At 40.6% G+C, this 24,702-nt stretch overlaps 2 protein-coding genes across 2 annotated transcripts in view; one reads left to right on the forward strand and one right to left on the reverse strand.

Annotated features, from left to right (window-relative positions):
• evc.L (EvC ciliary complex subunit 1 L homeolog) overlaps window positions 1-3,561 on the reverse strand; it is a 65,783-nt gene extending 62,222 nt beyond the window's left edge. Inside the window, exon 1 of the mRNA XM_018228579.2 lies at window positions 3,236-3,561. Coding sequence (XP_018084068.1) covers window positions 3,236-3,406 — 171 coding nt within the window. The 5' untranslated portion in view covers window positions 3,407-3,561. The remainder of the gene's footprint in view (window positions 1-3,235) is intronic.
• Window positions 3,562-3,702: 141 nt separating this feature from the next.
• Window positions 3,703-24,702, forward strand: part of evc2.L (Ellis van Creveld syndrome 2 L homeolog) — a 98,589-nt gene continuing 77,589 nt past the window's right edge. Inside the window, exons 1-4 of the mRNA XM_041587834.1 lie at window positions 3,703-4,757; window positions 12,115-12,169; window positions 16,842-17,011; window positions 23,494-23,550. Coding sequence (XP_041443768.1) covers window positions 3,909-4,757; window positions 12,115-12,169; window positions 16,842-17,011; window positions 23,494-23,550 — 1,131 coding nt within the window. The 5' untranslated portion in view covers window positions 3,703-3,908. The remainder of the gene's footprint in view (window positions 4,758-12,114; window positions 12,170-16,841; window positions 17,012-23,493; window positions 23,551-24,702) is intronic.

The raw sequence follows: 24,702 nt of genomic DNA on the forward strand, positions 1-24,702 counted from the left end.
GCTCAACGCGCTCTGACCAAAGTGGTCTCCTCAGGGGCAAAAGAAATAAAAAATGAAAAGAAAAACGCCCCCTTTTTTCCCCCTGAGGAAGACCACTTTAGTCGAAACGCGTCGGGCTAATGATATTTATTTTGGTATTATTATTTTTTATTGTAAACCCTTTTTTTCCGAAGTAATAAAAACTCTTTATTTGAGTCAGAGTGTGCAATCCTTCATTTGATTTTTGTTCATGTTATTTTTGGAGACTCTCTTGGGGAGCCTCTCTTGAATTAGCACCTCAAATTTATTCCCTGGGTGTGCACCTCCTAACTTTTTATTTTCACACTCTTTTTTATAAAACAAAATAACGGTAGATTGCACTTGCCCAAAGAAGAAGAAGGCCTAGACTGGGCACAGGATTCAACAGGATCTTGTTCTTGAGATTCCCTATGAGTCAGGCATTGGGTATCAGTTTCATGTGTAGGTTAGGGTCCTCCTCCTGGAATTTGCACCTATTGTGGATATCAACTCTAATATGATCCAACAGAAACGTTGTGTATATATCTACTGAGCTTCTATCCTAGCTGTTATAGCTTAAAGGTGTTTCACCTTTAAGGTAACTTTTAATATGTTAGAGAATGACTATGTGTTTTGATTATTTATTTTTTATAGTTTAATAACTTTTTGCCTTTTTCTTCTGACTCTTTGCAGCTTTCAAATGGGCGTCGCTGACCCCTTCTAAAAAGCAAATGCTCTATAAGGCTACAAATGTATTGTTATTCCTGATTTTTATTGCTCATCTTACTATTCAGGCCTCTCCAATTCCAGTCTCTTATTAAAAGCAGTGCATGGTTGCTAGGGTAATTTCGACAATAGCAACCACATTGCTGAAACGACAAACTGGAGAGCTGCTGAATAAAAAGCTGAATAACTCAAAAACCACAAATGATAAAAAATTAGGGATGCACCGAATCCAGGATTCGGTTCGGGATTCGGCCTTTTTCAGCAAGATTCGGCCGAATCCTTCTGCTTGCCGAACCGAATCTGAATCCTAATTTGCATTCTGATTTTGATTTGGTTCGGTATTCAGCCGAATCTTTTGAGAAGGATTCGGCCAAATCCAAAATAGTGGATTCGTTGCATCCCTATAAAAAATGAAAACCAATTGCAAATTGTCTCAGAATATCCCTCTCTGCGTCATACTAAAAGTTATATAAAAGGTGAACAACCCCTTTATGTTAACTTTTGGTATGTTATAGAATGGGTAATTCTAAGCAACTTTTCAATTGGCCTTCATTGTGTAATTTTTATAGTTTCTGAATGTTTTGCCTTCTGATTCTGACTCTTCCCATCTTTCAAATGGGGCTCATTGACTCTGCAAGGCTATGGATCTATTCTATTGTTATTGATACTTTGTATTACTCATCTTTCTATTCAGACCCTCCCCTCTTCATATTCCAGTCCCTTATTCAAAGCAATGCATGGTTGCTAGGGTAATTTGGACCCTAGCAATCAGATTGTTGAAACTGCAAACTGGAGAGCTGCTGAATAAAAAGCTAAATAACTCAAAAAACACAAACCAATTGCAAATTGTCTCAGAATATCACTCTCTACATCATACTAAAAGTTAGCTCAAAGGTGAACAACCCCTTTAATGCTGTGCTCCAGTGATCTGTTTATTGACTATGCCATGTTTGGGTTTGGACCATAACAAATTATAATGCCACCCACAGAAGTCAGTTGAGTAGACTGGGGAGCTTAAAAACGCCTTGTAGGTCAAAAGGTGGCTCTAGTATAGATCATACCTAGTCTAAATGATGGGTCTTCAATGCTTCTCGCATGTTTAACAGAGGCATGGCCATTCAGCAGTCAATTCAGGTGCATGCTACAGGCTGCAATGCTTTCTATGCAGCCCTGCAGAACCAATTTAATTAACTTCTAAAGGTGGCCATAGACGCAAAGATCCACATCGATTAACGAGCATGGCTATATCGGGGGTAATCTTAACGTTTGGCTGTATGGCCGAACGATCAGATTATGATGTGCAATGGGCTCCGGGGGGTTCGGTCGGGTCAAAATCAAACCTGTCCGATTGACCAAATGACCAATCTCCAGCGGACTACAGACGTCGGCACTCTCCACACACGATCTGAAAATCGTACGAATCCTCGATTCGTACGATAGGATCTGTGCGTCTATGGCCACCTTAACTCGCTAAAGGGAATGTGAATTTTTCTAGGCTCTAATTTTAAAGCAGAGAGCAGAGAACTCTGATTCCCAGCATCCGCCAACTTATAAACAACGTCTTAAAGGGATGGTTCACCTTTACGTTAACTTTCAGTATGTTATAGAATGGATAATTCTAAGCAACTTTTCAATTGGCCTTTATTTTTTCTGTTTTATAGTTTTTATGGGGTCACTGACCCCATCTATAAAACAAATGCTCAGTAAGGCTACACATTAATTGTTATTGCTACTTTTTATTACTCATCTTTCTATTCAGTCCCTCTCATATTCATATCCCAGTCTCTTAGGGCCAGGGCACACGCTGCTATTTCGGGAGATTAGTCGCCCAGCGACAAATCGCTTCTTCTTCAGGCGATTAATCTCTCTGAACTGCGTTCCTGCCGGCTAGAATAGAAATCGCCGGCGGGATGGCACTTGGGCGCTTTGTTTTCCGAAGTTGCCTCAAGAGGAGACTTTGGGGACTTTGGAAACCCAAAGAAATCCGACTGCCATCCCGCCCGAAATTTACATTCTAGACTGCAGTTCAGGGAGATTAATCTTCTGAAGAAGTGAAGTGATTTGTCGCTGGGCGACTAATCTCCCTAAATAGCAGCGTGTGCCCTGGCCCTTATTCAAATCAATGAGTGGTTGCTTGGGTAATTTGGTCCCTAGCAACTAGATTGATGAAATTTCAAACTGGAGAGCTGCTGAATAAAAAGCTAAATAACTCAAAAACCACAAATAATAAAAAATGAAAACCAATTGCAAATTGTCTCAGAATATTCCTATCTATATCATAGTGAATGTTAATTTAAAGGTGAACAACAGTAGTAGAACAATAACATGTCCCAGCAGGTACAGCAGCCACTATAAATATAAAGTGTATGGCGATACTAATAGTAATGTGCAGGATTTAAGGGTTTTCATCCCTCCTCGTCATGTGACCTGCGGCCCAGACACTTCTGATGAATTCAACTAAATCTCATCCCAGGAAAGGCCGCAGATGTGGTGCAGTTGTAGTTGGACGTACCTTCTTGTAGAGTCGGGGTAAGAGGAAGCAGAGGAATCCAGCAGCAGCAGCCGCACCGAGCACAACACCCACAACCACCGCTGCGCCCAACAGCCCCGGCACCACTTGCACCGACTCCGCCGAGAAGCGCAGTGCAATATCACTGAGGCAGCCGGGGGCAGCGCTGGCCATGACTGGGGGTCGGGGAAGCGGCTATTTTCTAGGTCTCTTCATCCCAGCCAGAGATTCGTTATACTGCGACCCCCGCATTTACTGGAATCCTAGTGGGAAAGTGTTTGCAGGGGAGAAAGTCGCTACAAGTCCCATGAGTCGCAGCTGTGGAGCCGTGGGCTGGAGAGGGATCAGGTTACTGCCCGGCTGCACCAATCAGAGCGTGGGATCTCACAGCCAGGGAGGGAAGGGGCTGCACATTCCTAAAACTTTCCCCCCTTATTGTGCAAGACTTTTGCTTCTTCCTTTCCTGGAAGTGCAACTTTTTTTTCTTCTGAGCACAATGGCCTGAGTTCCGTGCCACCTACCCACGGTGCCACCATCATCTTCCCCTGTGTCATCTGCAGCTGAGAGTGACTGATCTACAGCTGGTAACTGGGGCCAGTGAGTCTGACACGGAGCTTCACATGTCACGAGGCTCGTCCCTGGCATGAGCTGATCCTGTGCCGCTTCCATTTCTGCGATGGAACTTCTCGTTTCCAAGTCTCAGATACAATGTAACGGCTTCTTTGTTTCCGCGACTTTTGTGTGGATTTGTCGCCTCCTGATTTTTACAACAACCGGAGCGATTAGCGTCCAGCCTATCAGGGAGCAGCTGCTGAATGTGAAACCCAAATATTGTCATCTGGACCCAAGGACCAGTCTGAATGTTGGATATGAGACCAGTCTGAATGTTGGAAATGGGACCAGTCTGAATGTTGGAAATGGGACCAGTCTGTATGTTGGATATGGGACCAGTCTGTATGTTGAATATGGGACCAGTCTGAATGTTGGATATGGGACCAGTCTGAATGTTGGATATGGGACCAGTCTGAATGTTGGATATGGGACCAGTCTGAATGTTGGAAATGGGACCAGTCTGAATGTTGGATATGGGACCAGTCTGAATGTTGGAAATGGGACCAGTCTGAATGTTGGATATGGGACCAGTCTGAATGTTGGAAATGGGACCAGTCTGTATGTTGGATATGGGACCAGTCTGTATGTTGAATATGGGACCAGTCTGAATGTTGGATATGGGACCAGTCTGAATGTTGGAAATGGGACCAGTCTGAATGTTGGATATGGGACCAGTCTGAATGTTGGAAATGGGACCAGTCTGAATGTTGGAAATGGGACCAGTCTGAATGTTGGAAATGGGACCAGTCTGAATGTTGGAAATGGGACCAGTCTGAATGTTGGAAATGGGACCAGTCTGAATGTTGGATATGGGACCAGTCTGAATGTTGGATATGGGACCATGGCATTTCCATCCAGAGGAGCAGGGGACATTGGTGCCACTGGGGACTTTCAGGATTCTGAGCTTTTTCAGGTAGAATTTCTATGACAATGTTTTGTGTTTTTGGTTATCACTCAATGTTTTCAATAGTAATTTACAATCCATGGGGAAAGATTGGAATTCAGTATTGGGCCAGGGGAGGAGTAGAGGGGTCCAATGGGAATGCTGAAAGCTTAGAGCACCCACATGAGAGGAGGAAGGGGCTGCTGAATACATCAGGGGTGACCAATGAATGAGGTGCCAAACTGTTGCAAAATTCCCCCAGATTCAGGGAGATTTAGTCGCCCGGCGACAAATCTCCTCATCTTCGGGGCGACTAATCTCCCCTAACTGCCTCCCGCCAGCTAGAATCTAAATCACCGGCGGGATGGCACCTGGAGCCCTTCGTTTTCCGAGGTCGCCCTAAAGGTGCCCATACACTGAGAGATCCGCTCGTTTGGCAATGTCGCCAAACAAACGGATCTCCCTCCGATATGCCCACCTTGAGGTTTCCGGCCGGGCCAGTCCGACACTGGCTATCCTGAATCTGAGCGTGCCCTTAAATTAACTTTTAGTATGATGCAGAGAGTGATATTCTGAGATATTTTTTTATTTTTATCTTTTTATTCAGCAGCTCTCCAGTTTGCCATTTGAGCCATCTGGTTGCTAGGGTCCAAATAACCCTAGCAACCATGCATTAATTTGAAGAAGAGACTGGGATATGAATAGGCGAAGGCCTGCTCAGCTTAGAAAAATGAGTAATAATAATTGGCATTAACTATACATTAATAGCCTTACAGAGCAATTGTTTTTTAGGTGAAAATCTGGAAAAACTATGAAAACTATAAAAAAAAAAGAAAAAATGAAAGCCAAATCCAAAGTTTCTTAGAATTGGCCATTCTATAACATGCTAAAAATTAAATTAAAGGGGTGGTTTCAGTGTCAGACTGGCCCACTGGGTACCAGGAAAATTCCTAGCGAGCTAAGGTGTCAGTGACCTTCATGCTGCTATACATTTGGCTTATTTCATGGCCATTATCTATTTCTATGAGAACAAAGAGGCTAAATAGATGGAATAATAGATTATAGTATGTAAAGAAAACAGACTAGGAGAATAGAGGTTGAGTGAGGAAGAATAACAGTACTGAGAGAGGGCCACTGGTCTAAGATTAATTGGTGGGCCCCTGGTCAAAGGTTTTTGGGTGGACCCCTGGTGTCCCAGTCTGACACTGGGTGGTTCACCTTAAAGTTAACTTTTAGTATGTTATAAAATGGCCAATTCTAAGCAACTTTTCAATTGGTCTTCATTATTTATTTATTTTAATACTTTTTGAATCATTTGCCTTTTTCTTCTGACTCTTCCCAGATTTCAAATGGGGATCTCTGACCCCATCTAAAAACAAATGCTCTGTAAGGCTAAAAATGTATTGTTATTGTTACTTTTTATTACTCATCTTTCTATTCAGTCCCTCTCCTATTCATATTCCAGTCTCATATTCAAATCAGTGCATGGTTGCTAGGGAAATATGAACCCTAGCAACCCTATTGCTGAAATTGCAAACTGGAGAGCTGCTGAATGCAGAGCTAAATAACTCAAAAACACAAATAATAAAAAATGAAAACCAATTGCAAATTGTCTCAGAATATCACCCTCTACATCATACTAAAAGTTAAATGGGTGAACCACCCCTTTTAAAAACTTGGCTTTGAGGAGTCTCTATCCATCTCTCTGCTCCGTCCGAATGTCTACTGCCTTAGATTGTAAGCTCTTGTGAGCAGGGCGTTCTGACCCCGTTTTTATGTTGTAACCCTTATATGTAAATAAATGATACAAAAAAATGGATAGCAGCTCATTATCTGCTGTACACTTGGCATAACTAGACATTATCGGGCCCTGCTGCCCTTTAAATTTTTGGAATAAGATTTTTGATTTTTGGCCTTGGTGATTGGTTCACCTTTAAGGTAACTTTTAATATGTTATAGAACAGCTAATTCTAAGCAACTTTTCAGTAACGTAACTGCAGGGGGGCAGGCCCTGGTGCGGGACGTGCAGCTGGGCCCCCGCCCCCCCTACGTAATAGATTATCTGCGCCGAAAGAAATCAGCCGGAAATCGGTAGTGCGCGAGCTGCCGGGGGGCCCGGAGGGGGTGCGAGCCCTGGCCCAATTGCACCCCTGGTAGTTCCGCCACTGCAACTTTTGAATCGGTTTTCATTATTTATTTTTTATAGTTATTTGCCTTTTTCTTCTGACTCTTTGCAGCTTTCAAATTTGCATCTCTGTAAAGATACAAATGTATTGTTATTGTTACTTTTTATTACTGATCCTTCTATTCAGGCCTCTCATATTTATATTCCAGTCTCTTATTCAAATCAATGCATGGTTGCTAGGGTCATTTGGACCCTAGTTAACAGATTGCTTAAGATGCAAATTGAAGAGCTGCTGAATAAAAAGCTAAATAACTCAAAAACACAAATAATAAAAAAGGAAAACCAATTGCAAATTGTCTCAGAATATCACTCTCTACACCATTCTAAAAGTTAATTTAAAGGTGAACAACCCCTTTAAGTATATATTAAAACTAGTAATCGGTCAGTGCCTCACTGGTGCCCCCTACATCTCCTGGACCCTTATCCGCTACAGAATTTAATTTATATATAGTTCCACCCCTGAAACACAAACGGTCACTGATATGTTCCACGTCTGGCTCTGCTTCCTCTGCAGGGGATGGTTGCTTAACCTGTAGGCCAACTTGTCTTCCTTAAAGGGATACTGTCATGGGAAAAAATGTTTTTTCAAAATGAATCAGTTAATAGTGCTGCTCCAGCAGAATTCTGCACTGAAATCCATTTCTCAAAAGAGCAAACAGATTTTTTTATATTCAATTTTGAAATCTGACATGGGGCTAGACATTTTGTCAATTTCCCAGCTGCCCCTGGTTATGTGACTTGTGCCTGCACTTTAGGAGAGAAATGCTTTCTGGCAGGCTGTCGTTTTTCCTTCTCAATGTAACTGACTGTGTCTCAGTGGGACATGGGTTTTTACTATTGAGTGCTGTTCTTAGATCTACCAGGCAGCTGTTATCTTGTGTTAGGGAGCTGTTATCTGGTTACCTTCCCATTGTTCTTTTGTTTTATCTGCTGGGGGGGGAAAAGGGAGGGGGTGATATCACTCCAACTTGCAGTACAGCAGTAAAGAGTGATTGAAGTTTATCAGAGCACAAGTCACATGACTTGGGGCAGCTGGGAAATTGACAATATGTCTAGCCCCATGTCAGATTTCAAAATTGAAAAAAAAAAAATCTGTTTGCTCTTTTGAGAAATTGATTTCAGTGCAGAATTCTGCTGGAGCAGCACTATTAACTGATTCATTTTGAAAAATTTTTTTTCCCATGACAGTATCCCTTTAAAGAAGGACAAACCAGGTCTAGTAACCCATGGCAACCAATCAATTGTTATATTTCTGAAAGTGGATCAGTAAATGATGCCTGATGATTGGTTGTTGTGGGTTACTAGACCACTGGGAAACAGAGTTTTTTTGGGGGAAACTTTAAGAACTCTGATCCCGTTATCACATTAACGCTGCAGTACTATGCTTTGGTATGTTGCTGCAGAAATTAATAAAAAGGAAATAAGCTGAAATATCCAAACTCTTCCTTGGCCGCAATAACTATCCGTTCATTAATAAATCAATAGCCAGACGCTTCCCACTTTTTTAAACCATGTCCGTTTGAATGCCACATACATAATTTCGTATTTTAATATTTATTTTCTGCCATAATATATTGGGGGAATTAGTTTTCTGGCTTGGAGGAAATTAATTCAGCTCTGAGATTTCCTATCGTACCAGAAAGTGACCTCTTCCTTGACGGGATAAATTATTCTATTTCTAATTTTTAAATCAGTATTATAATAGAATGTTGAGTTCATAAATGATGCAGAAAGTTGTGCCAAGGGATAGCTGTTAGGTCGGATAGTAGCACAGGAGTGGTAGGGAGTGTGTGTTTCTTCAACCTAATCTGAATTCACTTTCATGACCTGCATTCAGCACTGGATTGAGAATCTGGTTCTAGGTCAGGGTTACTAGGTTTTCCAGCTAAATTGAGCTACTAATTTAAAGCCCAGGCAGGTTTTGAAAGTACAAACTAGCCAAGGTACGGATTTGGGCTACTTTTTGGTAAGGATGCACCGAATCCACTATTTTGGATTCAGCCGAACCCCTGAATCCTTCACAAAAGATTCGGTCGAATACCGAACCGAATCTGAACCCTAATTTGCATATGCAAATTAGGGGTGGGAAGGGGAAAACATTTTTTACTTCCTTGTTTTGTGACAAAAAATCACGCAATTTCGCTCCCCACCCCTAATTTGCATATGCAAATTAGGATTTGGTTCGGTGCATCCCTACTTTTTGGGCCTTTGGCTGGTTCACCCCTTTAACTTTTAGTATGATGTAGAGGGTGATATTCTTAGACAATTTGCAATTGGTTTTAATTTTTTATTATTTGTGTTTTTTGAGTTATTTAGCTTTTTATTCAGCAGCTCTCCAGTTTGCAATTTGAGCAATAGGGTTGCTAGGGTTCATATTTCCCTAGCAACCATGCACTGATTTGAATATGAGACTGGAATATGAATAGGAGAGGCCTGAATAGAAAGATGAGTAATAAAAAGTAACGATAACAGCCAAAGTTTTTTTTATTGCCCTAATCTGCTAAGCCTGAGTCTCCCAATGCATGCTGGGTAATGTAGTTTTTGTTTAACAATTTGCCAACTGCCAAGTTTAAGGGAAGACTACAATACCCAGCATGCAATGGGACTGACTTGTGTAGAAGTCAGGAGTCACCAGATTTTGGGCTCTGTACCCCAGTCTCCCGTCACTCTTAAGCATTCTCGCGTTTTCTGGTGATTTTCCTCAATTTCAGACAATTTTGGGGCAGAAATCTGCTGTCAAGAGGTTGACCTGTTTTACCAATACTTCTTGAAACTGTATATGTATTAGGGCCTTATGGGTCCCCTATACCTCCTGGCCCCCCTCTGTAGTTACGCCCCTGATGATGGGCCAATCTGTCCTGTTTTGCTTCATGGAAAAATTTGCAAATTTGCAAAGGCCTATTTCCACAGATATTCATGAATTTTTTACGTTTTTTTTCACTGCACATATTGTGCTATTTTTGGGCTACTTTTGAAGTGCCTCTTGGCTAGTTGTGGGCTGGTTTTGAAGCTGACATTGGTTTTGAAAATTATATCTGGCAATTCTGTTCTAAGTGCAGAATATACGTTACCATTACAGACTGTGCCCTCCATTGCTTCCCATGCTCCTGAATGACATGAAATTTAGGAGGAGGCGGGAGTGGGGACACCTATGTGCCTTCACCCTCTCTTAGTGAATATTCATGGGGAATTCAGGACTATGCACTCCGTTTTGGAATGCAATCACCTGCACCAATTTTCAACATGCAGGGAATGGCACAGACTAAAGAAAATATGGGGGACTTCAACCATTTTTTTTGCATTTTTGCACTCTTTGCTACATTAAGTAAATTATCCCCTAATCATTTTTTGTGGCTAGTAAATAATAATGGAGTTGTGTACAGGGTGGAATATGCCAATAAATTTAACCCTTTCTGTTTCCTGGTTCAGACTCTGGCAATGTTTTGTAGCAGAAGTCACTTCTCATCCAGGTCTGTTAATCCGTTGGCTACAGATTGCTACATTGATTCAGGAGTCAGCCGCACCAATGCAGAACGTGTAGACAAACAGAGAGATACTGCTTTCAATAGCAATTCCATTTAAAAATAAATGTGACTTCCACTGAAAAGGTTGCCCAACGTTATTTTCAATATGGAGCAGACTGATGTTAACCTAGTAAAGTCTGACGGCGTTGATGATTGTTGATTTACCACCTGTGTCTAACCTCAATAATGCCTTTATCTCTGAATTGAAGAAGAAGATGTTCCAACATCTAGTGGAAAGCTTTCCTCTTGAGGCACCTCCATTGGAATGAATGCCCCATATAAAGGAAGTCTGCATAAAATGCTAAATTGATAATATATTTGTAATAAAATATCTTTTTAGAATAATGTATGGGGCTGGTTTGATATATAGCACTTTTAGAAAAAAATACATTTATGAAGCCCCAGATTAGGCTGATAGCTATTAGCCCCGCACTATACCTCTGCACCAGCAATTTGTTTTGCCCTCCATATGGCCACATTTGCTTTTTTGCCTCCCTTGGCAGTGCCTGTTTTGATTGGGCCACTAACCCCAAATGTTTGTTGTTCTTCATGACCCCAAATCCATACCTCCCAACATTTTGGAAATAAAAAGAGGGACAAAAAAGTTGCTGCACGCAGTGCAGTGAATTTTTTGGCCACGCCAATTTTTGTGGCCACACCCCCTAATTACCATGTTAATTTTACAAAATTTGGCAGATTAGCAAATTTTGAACATATTTCTGTGTTTTTTTCCCCCAGTTATTACAGTTTTGCTAATGAAGGTGAATTGCCCTTTAAGCTGTGAGTCTATTTTCTCCCAAGGGTCCTGTTATTTTATATTGTTACAATTACTTATTTGCTTATCTCAGAATTTTGTGACTTTGTAACAAAACAAGGAAGTAAAAAATGTTTTCCCCTTCCCACCCATAATTTGCATATGCAAATTCGGATTTGGTTCGGTATTCGGCTGAATCTTTCCCAAAGGATTCGGGGGTTCGGCCAAATCCAAAATAGTGGATTCGGTACATCCCTACATATTTAATTCAGCCCACTGCACTACTGAACCCCCTGACAGCCTCCCTCCCTGTTGGGCCCTGCTGACTACATGCCTCCTTACACGGCCTTCTGATGCCTGTCCATTGGCTTGCTGGGCCCCATTTACAATGCTGTGACAAAGTAAAACTCTTTTTCTTGTGGCATTCTGCTTGTGCAGGTATAGGTGATATAATGCTTTCAGTCTGCAGTGATCTTACTTGGTATGTAGGGGGTTAATGTGCTCATAATCCATTGTCTGCAGTGATCTTACTATTATTTCTGGGGATAATATGCCAGTTATCAATTTTCTGCAGTGATCTTACTGGCATGTCTGGAATTAATGTCCTTATAACCAATTTCTGCATTGATCTTACTTGTATATCTGGGGTTAATACAATATCTGCATTACTGACATACCTGGGTAGTTATGGCTGAAGGATGTGTTACAGTGCCTAAAAATGTTGGCACCTCACTTATCACAGTGTATTTTTTTGGCTTAAAATGGGAGATGGCCTACCTATAATTCAGAACTTTCTGGATAACAGGCTTCCAGATAAGGGATCCTGCACCTGTATTCTTTGTCAGGAAAAACTGAAATTCAACAGTACAATGACAAATCTTTGAATGATACGACATTTTAAAAATCTATTTTTTTTGTCCTTAGGGCACCAATTACTCACAGTTGAATATTCAGGAAGCAGCTAGAATGTTTACATCAGGTAAGTGAAACACACCATTAGAACTGTTGACACAGATTCATTAATAACCTGATTTATTAGCCTCTTTTATTATTGCATAATGAAGCTGTCGGGTTTGCAACCAGCCTGGGTGTATTGATCCCTTAGTAACATTTAGGGCAGAGGCACATTTTTCGCTTGTGTTTAATTTCCTTCTGCATGGGTGACAAAAAAAGATAAAGTAATTTTACTGGCATTATTTAAATTACTGGGGAAAAAATATTAATCGTCCCCTTTTGGAGCCTGGATTGGCTTCATTAAAATTTTTGAAAAATAATCCAAAAAAATCTTGGCAGGTTTTAGAAGGTGAGAAACCCACAAAAAAGATTAAATCTGCCCTTAGAAATAATGCAGACCATAATATGATTCCATAACTGCCGCAAGAATAAATAAACCTTTTCAATGATGAGGGTAAGAGCCATTATTATTATTATTAACAACATGTATTTTTAGAGTGCCAACATATTGCCAAAACATATTAGAATAATTGTGTTTAAATAAAGAAAACACATGAATTGCATACATAGAACATACCGAACTGAATCTGAATCCTAATTTGCATATGCAAATTAGGGGAGGGAAATCGCATGACTTTTTGTCACAAAACAAGGAAGTAAAAAATGTTTTCCCCTTCCCATCCCTCATTTGCATATGCAAATTAGGATTTGGTTCGATATTCGGCCAAATCTTTCGTGAAGGATTCGGGGGTTCGGCCAAATCCAAAATTGTGGCTAAACAGCTACTAAATGAGGGTATGTGTTTTAAGAGATCTTTTGAAAGCAGAAAGAATGTGAGAATGTTGGACAGACCATATCATGTAGAGAGCGATATTGCAATTGGAGACAATTTGCAATTGGTTTGTTGAGTGGTTTTTGAGTTATTTAGCTTTTTATTCAGCAAATTCCCAGTTTGAGATTTCAGCAATCTGGTTGCAATCTGGGCCCAAATTCCCCTATTCTGAGACAATTTGCAATTGGTTTTAATTTTTAATTATTTGTGTTTTTTGAGTTGTTTAGCTTTGCATTCAGCAGCTCTCCAGTTTGCAATTTGAGCAATAGGGTTGCTAGGGTTCATATTTCCCTAGCAACCATGCATTGATTTGAATAAGAGACTGGAATATGAATAGGAGAGGGACTGAATAAAAAGACTAGTACTAAAAGTAGCAATAAAAATACATTTGTAGCCTAAAGATGGCCATACATGGGCCGATAAAAGCTGCCTTGGCCCGTATGTGGGGCCTTCGATGGGCATCCCTGATTGAAATGTGGCTGAAAGTCGGGCAGATGTCAATTGGTTAGGGAAAAAAATCCCGTCGGATCACGAACTGCATCTGTTGGTTGATGCGACTGTCCACATTATGATCCGATATTTGGGCCCTAGGTCCCACGATTGGATTAGCCCGATATCGCCCACCTCAAGGTGACCCCCCATTTGAAAACTGGAAAGAGTCAGAAGAAGAAAGCAAATAATTCAAAAACTCTAAAAAAAAATGAAGGCCAACAAACAATCGTTTACAAAAAGTACCACCTCCACAAGACATTTGGCCTGTCCGATATTGGTGTAATAACAAAAGTGTCGATTGACCAAAGGGTAAAACTGACCACCGGGATCCAGGTTGTGCTTTGGGTTTTTTGCTGACTCTGAGCTGTGGCTCATGTTTTACCATAGAGAAGGACACTTTTTTTCTAATGCTGGGGCCCCAGAACAATGAGTAGTTTTTCAATATACATTTGCAAAATAGGTTCGTTTTCTAAAAATGTTATTATGCTACTGCTCTGCCCAAACTGCCCAGCCAATGTCAGTCTCCGGGGGCAGTGTATATGAGCCGTGCTGCCTGTTGGGAGAAACCTGGTGCCTCGCAGGGACCTGAGTTTCAGTATAAAAATATTTTGCCAGGAACCACTAGTTACACCACTGAGTGTGAAACTCTGCACCTGTGGATAATCCCAATGGCATTGCCCTCACTTTGCCTTAGTACCGCTTGATATAAACCCCTGAATGCCCCTAAACTGGGTGATTAAACCTGACAAAACTGACCGCATTTAACAGTGGAATCCACTTTCATGGTTTAATGACAAATTGTTGCTAATGTTACACATGGTAACACTGTTAGTGTCTCCGCAGTACAACCTGCTGATCCTGGAGACTGGCTTTGTTTATCAGGGTGTGGGTTGGGGCAGGACGCAGGGGGGGAATTCACACACCACATTTCACACCATTGTCACAGACATCATTATTGACTTTTGAAGCATTAAAAGACCTTTCAAGCTTGCCGTATTCTTCTGCCCCTTTCTGTTTTACACAGCCGAGAATAAGGCACCATAGAAACAGAGGGAAACAGGCGTTGGTGCCTGCGAGTGGAGTCTCTTTGTTAAGGGGTAATTGCAGGGTCTGTATGATGTTGCTCTGTATGGCTAAAAGGGCAGAGAAATAAAGACAGGCGTTCCTCCCAGTGCTCAGGATAATAATCATTGTGTGCACTCGTCAGCGGCCGAATTATTAGATTTGCCGTGTGTACAGCAGTACAAATGGGTTCTGTGGTTGCAGGGTTGGACATTATCAGAGTCATTGTTCTTTCTGTGTAATAGTAATGTTTCTTGGTTATTATTATATTATTACCCTTTATTTATTGTATACAGCACTATTCCACAGGACTAAATATACATCAGTCCCTGCTCCAGTGGAGCTTAAAGCGTTAAAGGTGGCCATACATATAGAGATCCGCTCATTTGGCGAAATCTCTCCCAGATATGCCCACCTTGAGGTGGGCGATATGGCGGTGATCCGATCGCGGGCGCTAATGCCCAACATCATATGGGCGATCGGATCGGAAAATACATGTACTGTTAATATGAATGGATTTTGTTCCAAAAGCGCCACCTGCTGGTCATTTTCCCTCCAGTCTGACCACCAAGTAGTCAAGGAAGTTTTCAGGAGAAAGAAAGAGGCTGCTCTCATGTTCTTCTGCTTAGGAATAAAATTAGAAACCTTTCTCAAATCTTTCCTAAGCAGAAGAACATCAGAGCAGCCTCTTTTTTTCTCCTGAAAACTTCCTTGACTACTTGGTGGTCAGACGGGTGGGAAACTGACCAGCAGGTGGCGCTCTTGTAACATAACTCATTCATATTCATACATGTATCCCTTAATATCCTGGAATAAAAAGAAAATAAACAAGGAATGTAAATTACAAAAGTGCTTAGAATAGTCCCCGCATCAATTTTACATTTACTTATTTTAAAGGTTTACTTATCCTTTAAGGTCTCTATCACACACATTATGGGCAATTTTCAGTTAGGTTACCTTCTTTTATGTTTTTGGAGAAAACGGGAATACCCACAGGAAACCCACACAGGCACATGGAATTTCTCGCATTGGCTTCTCTATAACTCATAAAGGGGAAGGTCACCTCTATATGTTTTTGGCTTGCAACTGAAATTGCTGTGTGGTTGTTGAGAGTCACTGAATAACAGATCAACCCTGAGGCTTCAACTTTTGTTTAATCATAGTTTCTATTTATTATTGCTTATAATTTTGTTCAAATGCCTATACATATACAGAAAGCTCAGAATTACGGAAAGGCTGTCTCCCATTTTATCTAAATAATCAGAATTGTTAAAAATGATTTCCTTTTTCTCTGTAATAATAAAACAGGACTTTGTACTTGATCCCAACTAAGATATAGATAATCCTTTTTGGAAGCAAAACCAGCCTATTGGTTTTACTTAGGGGCAGATTTATCAGGGGTCGAATTTCGAATTTAAAAAACGTCGAAAAAAAAAATTCGAATGAAAAAAGACCACAAAAAAAAAATCAAAAGTTTTTTTGCAGGTGAATAATCCGTATTCATCCAAATTCAAATTGTACGAATCGAAGTAATAGCGCATTCGATCCAATTCGAATCAAAGTTTTCCCAAAAAAAAAACATTTGAATTTTCAAAGTCCACCAATTGACTCCAGATGGGTTCTAGGAGGTCCCCCATAGGCTAAAACATCAATTCGGCAGGTTTTAGATGGTGAATGGTCTAAGTCGAATTTTTAAAGAGACAGTACATGATAAATTTCGATATTCGATTTTTTTTTTCAAATTAGAATCAAATTTGGACTATACCATAGTCGAAGTACACAAAAATGAGCTCGATATTCGTTTTTTTTTTCATTCGAATTTTTACTTTGACCGTTGATAACTCTGCCCCCTAATGTTTACATGATTTTCTAGTAGACTTATGGTATGGAGATCTAAATTGATCCATTACCCGGGAAACCCCAAGTCCCAAGCATTCTGGATAACAGGTCCCGTACCTGTATACCATTCTGATTTAATACCTGCTGTATGGTTGCTAGGGTAATAGAACCCTGGCAGTCAGATAACTATTACAATTCTAAGCCTGACTGATGAATAACAAAATTGTAAAAAAAAAAAAAAAAACAATTAAAAATGAAAACCATTAGCACACTGACTTACAAACCCACTGTCTATTATATCTCAAAAGATCATTTCAATAGGGTCTACCTTTGAACATTCTCTGTGATGCAAGACAGAAAGCCCAGCACTGAAGTATGGGTGCTATTTTGTCTTGCAAAGCATGCTGGGATTTCTCCTGTGCTTTTTTTTGCAAGGGACTAATGTTGTGTAATGTACTTATTTTCATTGTAGGTGCATGCTACTTCCAAAAATCAAATGCAGAAGCTACGGGACCTGATGGGATTTCTTTTGTGAGCTCAGGAGCATCAGGCAGTGCTTGGAGCCATTCTGTATTCTCATATCTGCAGTCATGGGCAAGAAGGACTCTCTACAGAAGAGCATTGCTATCGGACCAACCGCAGGTGTGTAATAAGGCAACCTCAGATTAGCTTTAAATAAATTCACTGTCGGGATATATAAATATATGCCATGTACAGTTTTACGGTGGGGTCACAATTATATGTCTTATGCTTCTGAAATCACATGGACTTGTAATTGGCTCTGTCTGTATCATTGGGAGAACAGTCGAGTGAGTACCCGCACACCCTGGCCCAACGAGTATAAGAGATCCCTGGTGCACAGCGAAAATGAGGAAACGGCAACCTCACGAATCAATGGCAGCGGGAATTCACCAGCACACAGGTAATACAAGCAGGATATACCTTGCTAGAAGTTTATTGCAGCATGCAACGTTTCGGGGTTACCCCCTTTATCAAGCATAAAGGGGGTAACCCCCGAAACGTTGCATGCTGCAATAAACTTCTAGCAAGGTATATCCTGCTTGTATTACCTGTGTGCTGGTGAATTCCCGCTGCCTCTGTCTGTATCATCCCATTTTTTATTACTTGTAGTTAGGGATGTAGCGAACTGTTCGCCCGCGAACTAGTTCGCGCGAACTTCGACCGTTCGCGTCCGCCGAATGTTCGCGAACGTTTGGGAACGTTCGCAGTTTGAGTTCGCGTTCGATCGTTCGACCATTCGACCATTCGAATTCCTTCGACCGCTAAAAATCGAACGATTTCCATTCGTTCGAACGATTGTAAGCATTCGATCCAATGAAAAGCATTCGATCGAATGGCTTCGATTGTTCGATTCGAATGAAAATCCTTCGATCGAACGATTAAAATCCTTCGATCGTTCGATCGAACGATTTTAGCGGGTGTTCGAAGTTCGCGAACTGTTCGCGAACGTTCGCATTTTTTGCCGGTGTTCGCGAACGGCGTTCGCGAACACCAAATCGGCAGTTCGCTACATCCCTACTTGTAGTTTTAATTTTTTAGCTTCTTGTTTAAGTCTCCAGTTTGTAATCTCAGCATCAAACTGGTTGCTAAAGTCTAAATGAACCAAGCAACCAGGCGTAGTAGTTTGAATGAGAGAATAAGAATAGGAAAGGGCCTGAATTATAAGTAGGGATGCACCAAATCTACTATTTGGGATTTCTGAATCATCCTAATTTGTATATGTAAATAAAGGGCAGGAAGGGGAGTCACGTGACTTTTCGGTCACAAAAAAAAAAGGAAGTAAAAAAATATTTTCCCACTTTTTCCTTTCTTGCCCCTAACTGGCATATGGAATTTAGGATTTGGACTCGGTTCAGTATTCAGCCGAATCTTTCACAAAGGATTCGGGGATTCAGCCGAATACTGAACCGAGTCCAAATCCTAATTTCCATATGCCAGTTAGGGGCAAGAAAGGAAAAAGTGGGAAAATATTTTTTTACTTCGTTGTTTTGTGACAAAAAGTCACGTGACTCCCCTTCCTGCCCCTATTTACAGGATAATTAGGATGATTCAGAAATCCCAAATAGTAGATTTGGTGCATCCCTACTTATAATTCAGGCCCTTTCCTATTCTTATTCTCTCATTCAAACTACTACGCCTGGTTGCTTGGTTCATTTAGACTTTAGCAACCAGTTTGATGCTGAGATTGGATACGGTGCCTCCCCTATAATAAGATAAGTAATAAAAAGTAACAGTAAGAATAGTTTTGTAGCTGACCAAGGTCAGTGACCTCCCTATTGGAAAGCTGGAAAGAGTCAGAAGAAGAAGGCAAATGATTCAAAAACATTACAAAATTAAAGTAGTACTAAGAGTTACTACCCCTTTAAGTGTTTCATTAGTAAACGTATTGAACCATATAACTTCATCTTACATCCCCTGTAGTTTTATTGGTTATTTTGGATTTTAGTCTGGACAGCCGCCCTGTAGATAATGACAGTCTAGTGGGGTTAACTAACTGTTTGGGGTTTCAAACTGTTCTTTGCAGTACTCATTGGCTGGTGTACAGGGTCATTATTCAACCGGGAATATGAAGGTGATGGTAGAGTTCTAATTAATTAGAATGTGGGTACTCGATTGCACGTGTTTGGCCAAGACACAAAATATCTGATTGATCTGTCGACCTGTTAAATTAAGGTCCCCATAGACGCGACGATTCTTCTTGCCGAACGACCAATTTTAGGGAAGCCCGACCAATCCTTCGAAATTATCGTGCGGTTAGTGGGATTCGAACGATCGTACATCTTACGATTTTTCGGCCGACATCTGTCATGAAATTGATCGGCCAGGTCAAAAAATCTTTGCCGGCCCCAGTACAATCTATCTATGTTTGCAGGGCCAAGCAGGCAGCTCCCCTTTGTTTTAGTTGATGGCAAATTCATACGATCGTTCTGAGAAGATCGTGGTCTCACGATCAGGATCTGATCTTTTAAAAATCTCAACATCTATGGCCAGCTTTAGCCTGTGTGTTGGAATTCTGAGAAAATTATATGGACCACTGTTTAACTGGAAATGGGAACCAAAGTTGGCTTTGATGCGGTAAAGGAGACTGTATGACAGATCAAATAAATGAAGAACCGTGTGCAGAATTTCCCATATTTCCTGAACATTTATGTGTAAGTAAAGTGACAGCAAAGCACAATTTATAGCGTTACAAGTACAATATTCCCCAATGTAAGGTTATTAATTCTGGCCTATCAGTTTATTTCTCTACATTCCATCTTATGCTATCTCACTGTCTGTATCGCACAATATACAATATATATTTTTAGTTTCCTTGGAACTTGGTGCCGTGCAGATAACAGCCTTTAGACTCTCAATCAAAGCGGCAATGTGTGAATCGAGCTAGGGGCAATGCATCACGGCTAATCAAGTTAAAATTTAATATCAGAGAATAGGGAGCAAATAAGCGGCAGAAATAAGAATCATTCTGGCGTGGTCCTGTCTTTGTATATCCAATGGGACATTTGATGCATGTCATTTATGGAGGCAATAATCTCCTGTATTAAAGTGCAGAGCATTTCTTTTGCTATAACGATCCAATGAAAAAATAATTGTTGTACCTGAATCAAGATAAACGGTGCCCTAGGGATCCAGTTTAGCCATTAGTAATGAATTAACCATAATGCACAAGAGTTATGGGGCCTGCCTCATAAGAAAACTCAGTTGACACATTGTTGATTAATTTTTGTCCAGTCCCTGGATGGAAAAGTATTTGGGGGCTCGTTACTCTGATGGGTTCAGTTGCTTCTAGACACCTTACTGCACCTCTTGTGATAGCTGGGCAAAGTGTTTTTCACTGAGTGTATTCAGTCTTATCATTGGCAGTGACTGATGACCTAGTAGCTACTGGGGTATAATGGTGGTCCTTACCACCAGCATTTTTGGGCAGTGACATAGCTGGTAGCATTGATGTAACTAATTATTACTGGCCCCACAGTAAATTATTTTTCAGGCCATAAAAATGTCTAGAGGTTGACCTGTTGTACCAATATTTAGTGAAATTGTATATGATTTACGGCCTTGTGGGGCACCCCTGCAGCCTCAGGGTCTGCTTCCTCTGTAGTTTCGCCCCTGGCAGGTAGTTACTGTGCCCTACAGCCTGTAGGGTTACTGGACTACCACATACAAATTATTTTAGGGCCTCTTAAACCTTGGAAATCAAATATTTTTATAGATTTTTTTTTTCTAGATATAGCGCATACCTCCCAACTGTCCCGATTTTGACAGTTCAACCCGTAGTCCCGAATAGTTACTGAAATTTCCTGACTTTCTCTTTGATCTCCTGCACTGAACAGCCAGAAAAAGATAAAATGTTTCTAAAACTTAAAGGCACTTCTGGTTTTAAAAAGAAAGTCGGCAAACAGGAGACTGGAGTGCGCACGTAAATGAATGTCGCCACATCGCCTTTTCTAAAGCACAGTACACAACCGGAAGTGGGATTTTATCACATTATTTATTTATTAAACATCAAAGATAGTTAACTTTGTCCACTATAGAAGTGTTATTGGAGTGGGGTAGCGTGGGTTTTTAGTGTTACTGGTCCTTTAATTGATTTTTCCCAGAATATGTGGCAGGTGCACTTAGATACTTTTGTAACAATTTAATATGAGCAAAGAAGCAATTGTAACAATTTAAGATAAGCAGGTCTCTTGGGGAAAACTGACTTTTGAGCTTAAAGGGCAATTCCACTTCATTAACAAAACTGTAATAACACATAAAAAACACAGAAATGTGTTCAAACTTTCATAACCGGCCAAATTGTGTAAAATTAACATGGTAATTAGGGGGTGTGGCCACTAATGGGCAAATCTTTTTGTCCCTCTTTCTGTTTCCAAAAATTTGGGAAGTATGATATTGAATCTGCTTAGCAGTTTGTTATCGGCACCTCCACTTGCTCATGTTCCAAGATGAATTTGTTGTGTGAAGATCCAAATAATTAAAGGGTGTCATTTTTTTTAATCTTCGCAGATAATAGGCACTAAAATTCATATTCTATTTCATCGATTTTTTTTTTCACGGTATCCATACTGAGAAATATGGCCATGGAATGAGACCAAGGCTTCGTCAGTGTCTTGCATACCAAAAATAAAATAAAATAAAATAATGCATATTCTTGCCTAGGCACATCATTTGTGTTCTTGTCAGAATAAAAAAAAAAATCAATATCTAATTTTCTATCTCTGTGCTGCTTGGGCCGTTGCGTTCTTCTGCTCATGTTAATATCTGCATTGTGAAGCATGGCCTAGTTGTGGTGCCTGAGGACTGACGGGTGTTTAATAAGCTTTCCCACTTTGTTTTCCCTTTAAATTGATACTGACAGAAGTATAGTGTCTTTTGGCTTTTGGTTGTCTGTGTCCTCCACAAATATCCTGCTTATATCACAGTTCTCTTATGTGCCCAGCACCTAAACCCCACCGGGCCAGGGCTCACCATTCAGATTTGTGTGCTCTATTTTGAATGGCTAGTGGATCTGTCACTCTCAGTATGGTATAGGATACTACTATATATATGTACTGATACAAACTGCCATCCACCTTGGTAACCTTCCAAGAGACTAATCTGATCTTGCCCACTTGCTCGATTCTCTTGGATTTGTTTGCTAACAGTGGATTCTTCACTGCAATAACCCATAAAGAATTAGCTATGCCCTATGTACAGCAGGTAGCTTAAAGGAGAAGGAAAGTCGTCTTACACTTGGGGGTGCCAAATTTTAGGCACCCCAAGTGATTGTATTGACTTACCTGAAACCCCGGGCCGGTGCTCCTATCAGCAGAAAACTGCACCTGCCCGGGTTTATTCCAACAGGCACCACGGATCGATTCTCTTCCGGCTTTTTCTTTCTTCAAATTTCCTGGGGCAGACGCATGAGCAGTAGAACGAAATAGCTGACTTTTTAGTTAAAGTTCGGCTTTTCGTTCTACTGCGCATGAGCAGCCACGCAAAGAAAGATGAAGACGGAAGAGGATCGGTCCGTGGTGTTCACTGGTATAACCCCGGGCCGGTGCAGTTTTCTGCTGATAGGAGCACTGGCCCTGGGGTTTCAGGTAAGTCAATACAATCACTTGGGGGTGCCTAGCATTTGGCACCACCAGGTGCAAGAAGACTTTCCTTTTCCTTTAAAGGGGTGGTTCACCTTTAAGTTAACTTTAAGTATATTTTGTACTTTTTTTTTTATTATTTGCCTTCTTCTTTGGACTCTTTCCAGCTTTTAGATGGTGGGCACTGACCCAATCTAAAAACAAATACTCTGTAAACATACAAACCTATTGTCATTGCTACTTTTGATTACTAATCTTTCTACCCAGGCCTCTCCTATTTATATTCCTGTCTGTTTTTCAAATCAGTGCATGGTTGCTAGAGTAATTTGGATCCTATCAACCAGATTGCTTAAATTGCAAACTGGAGAGCTGCTGAATAAAGAACTAAATAACTCCAAAATCACAAATAATACAAAATGAAAACCAATTGCAAATTGTCTTAGAATATCCCTCTCTACGTCATACTAAAAGTTAACTCAAAGGTGAACAACCCCTTAATTGAAAATAAACATTTGGTTGCTATATGCTATTGCTCTAGAGCAGTGATCACCAACCAGTAGCTCGCGAGCAACATGTTCACCAACCCTTAGGATGTTGCTCCCAGTGGCCCCAAAGCTGGTGCATATTTTTGAATTCCAGGCACGGAGGCATAAAAACCAAGTGTACTGTCAAACAGAGTCTCCTGTAGACTGACAGTCCACATAGGGGCTACCAGGCACCCCAGGAAGTTTTTGCATTCCTGTGTTGCTCCCCAACTCTTTTTATTTTTGAATGTGGCTCAAGATAAAAAAAGTTGGGGACCCCAGCTCTAGAGTCTATGATGCCAAGAGAATTGTGCCAAAAGAACCCTTTGATGGCACCCATCATGTTCATGATCCCTAGGAGGCTGTAGCTGCTTTCCTTTAGTAATGAAACCATTATTTATTGGGAATTAGATAGTAAGACTGTTACTCATGCTATACAAGGTTATTAGGCAAACTATGATTAATGTCACCTATATATTACATATGGTTTTTATTTCAATAGAGACAAGATATCTCATTATTTGATCGAAGCGGCGCAATATTCCAGAAATGTGCAACGGTGAGTATTGAACATTTTTTTAAAACTAGTTGCTCCTGAAGAGTATTCATTCCGGGGTGCAAATATAACCAAAAATCCTGTTGGGGTGTTCTTTGCAACTGCCATATTGCTGCTTATCTCAGTTGTGGCATTCTGCCATGGTAGATGTTGTAATTGCTTTGGCTTTGTTTCTCTGTTTATAAATAGTTTTTATCAGTAGGTCCTAATAAAGGACAATATAGTTCATATATTTTGTGACAATGATATGTATTGTATATTTTCTTAATATGACAGTTTTTGGCTTGTGCTTTTCTAGTATCTTGTGTCCTTCCTTGAGGCTCAGCTCTGCAAGTATTACTAATGAGCTGTGGAATCTTTTGACATCTACATTAAGGTTTTAGGGTGATGTTTCTGAGCTCTACTGCAGAAAAGGCAAACTTCACTATTAATTTTGCTGAGAGCTTCCGATGTGCCCCTGACAGCAATCTGACAAAGGCATTCGGACTAGAGATGTGCAGGTTGAGAAAAACTCAAAACTAAAATTGGGGGGGGAACTGATATTAAAGGGTAGAGTTGTCCAGATTTTAGTTACCAGGAAAAAAACGGCATTGCCATTATTAGAATTTCTCCATGCATTTTATTTACGCCAAACAAAAAGTCATTTGTTTTTTTTGTCCTGAGAAAAAAAATGCAGATCAAATGCTGCCACTTTCCCATTGATTTTGTGAAATTTTGGCTAATTGTTAACATTCTTACCAATTTTTCCTGTCATTTTGTGAATATTTTCAGCCGGTTTGTTCTTGACTAGTGGGGAACTCGTAGGGGCAGATTTACATAGGGTCGAATTAACCCTCGATATTCGACCGCCGAATGTAAATCCTTCGACTTATCGAAGTCGAAGGATTTACTGCAATTCCTGCGATTGAAGGATTTTACTCCATCGATCGAAGGATTTTCCTTCGATCAGAAAATTGTTAGGAAGCCTATGGGGACCTTCCCCATAGGCTAACATTGGCCACAGTAGGTTTTAGGTGGCGAAGTAGGGGGTCGAAGTATTTTTTAAAGAGACAGTACTTCGACTATCGATTGGTCGAACGATTTTTAGTTCGAAGTCGTAGTCAAAGGTCGAAGAAGCCATTCGAAATTCTAAGGATTTTTTCTTCTATTCCTTCA

The sequence above is a fragment of the Xenopus laevis genome, chromosome 1L (genome assembly GCF_017654675.1).
Source record: "Xenopus laevis strain J_2021 chromosome 1L, Xenopus_laevis_v10.1, whole genome shotgun sequence".
NCBI classification, from domain to species: domain Eukaryota; kingdom Metazoa; phylum Chordata; class Amphibia; order Anura; family Pipidae; genus Xenopus; species Xenopus laevis.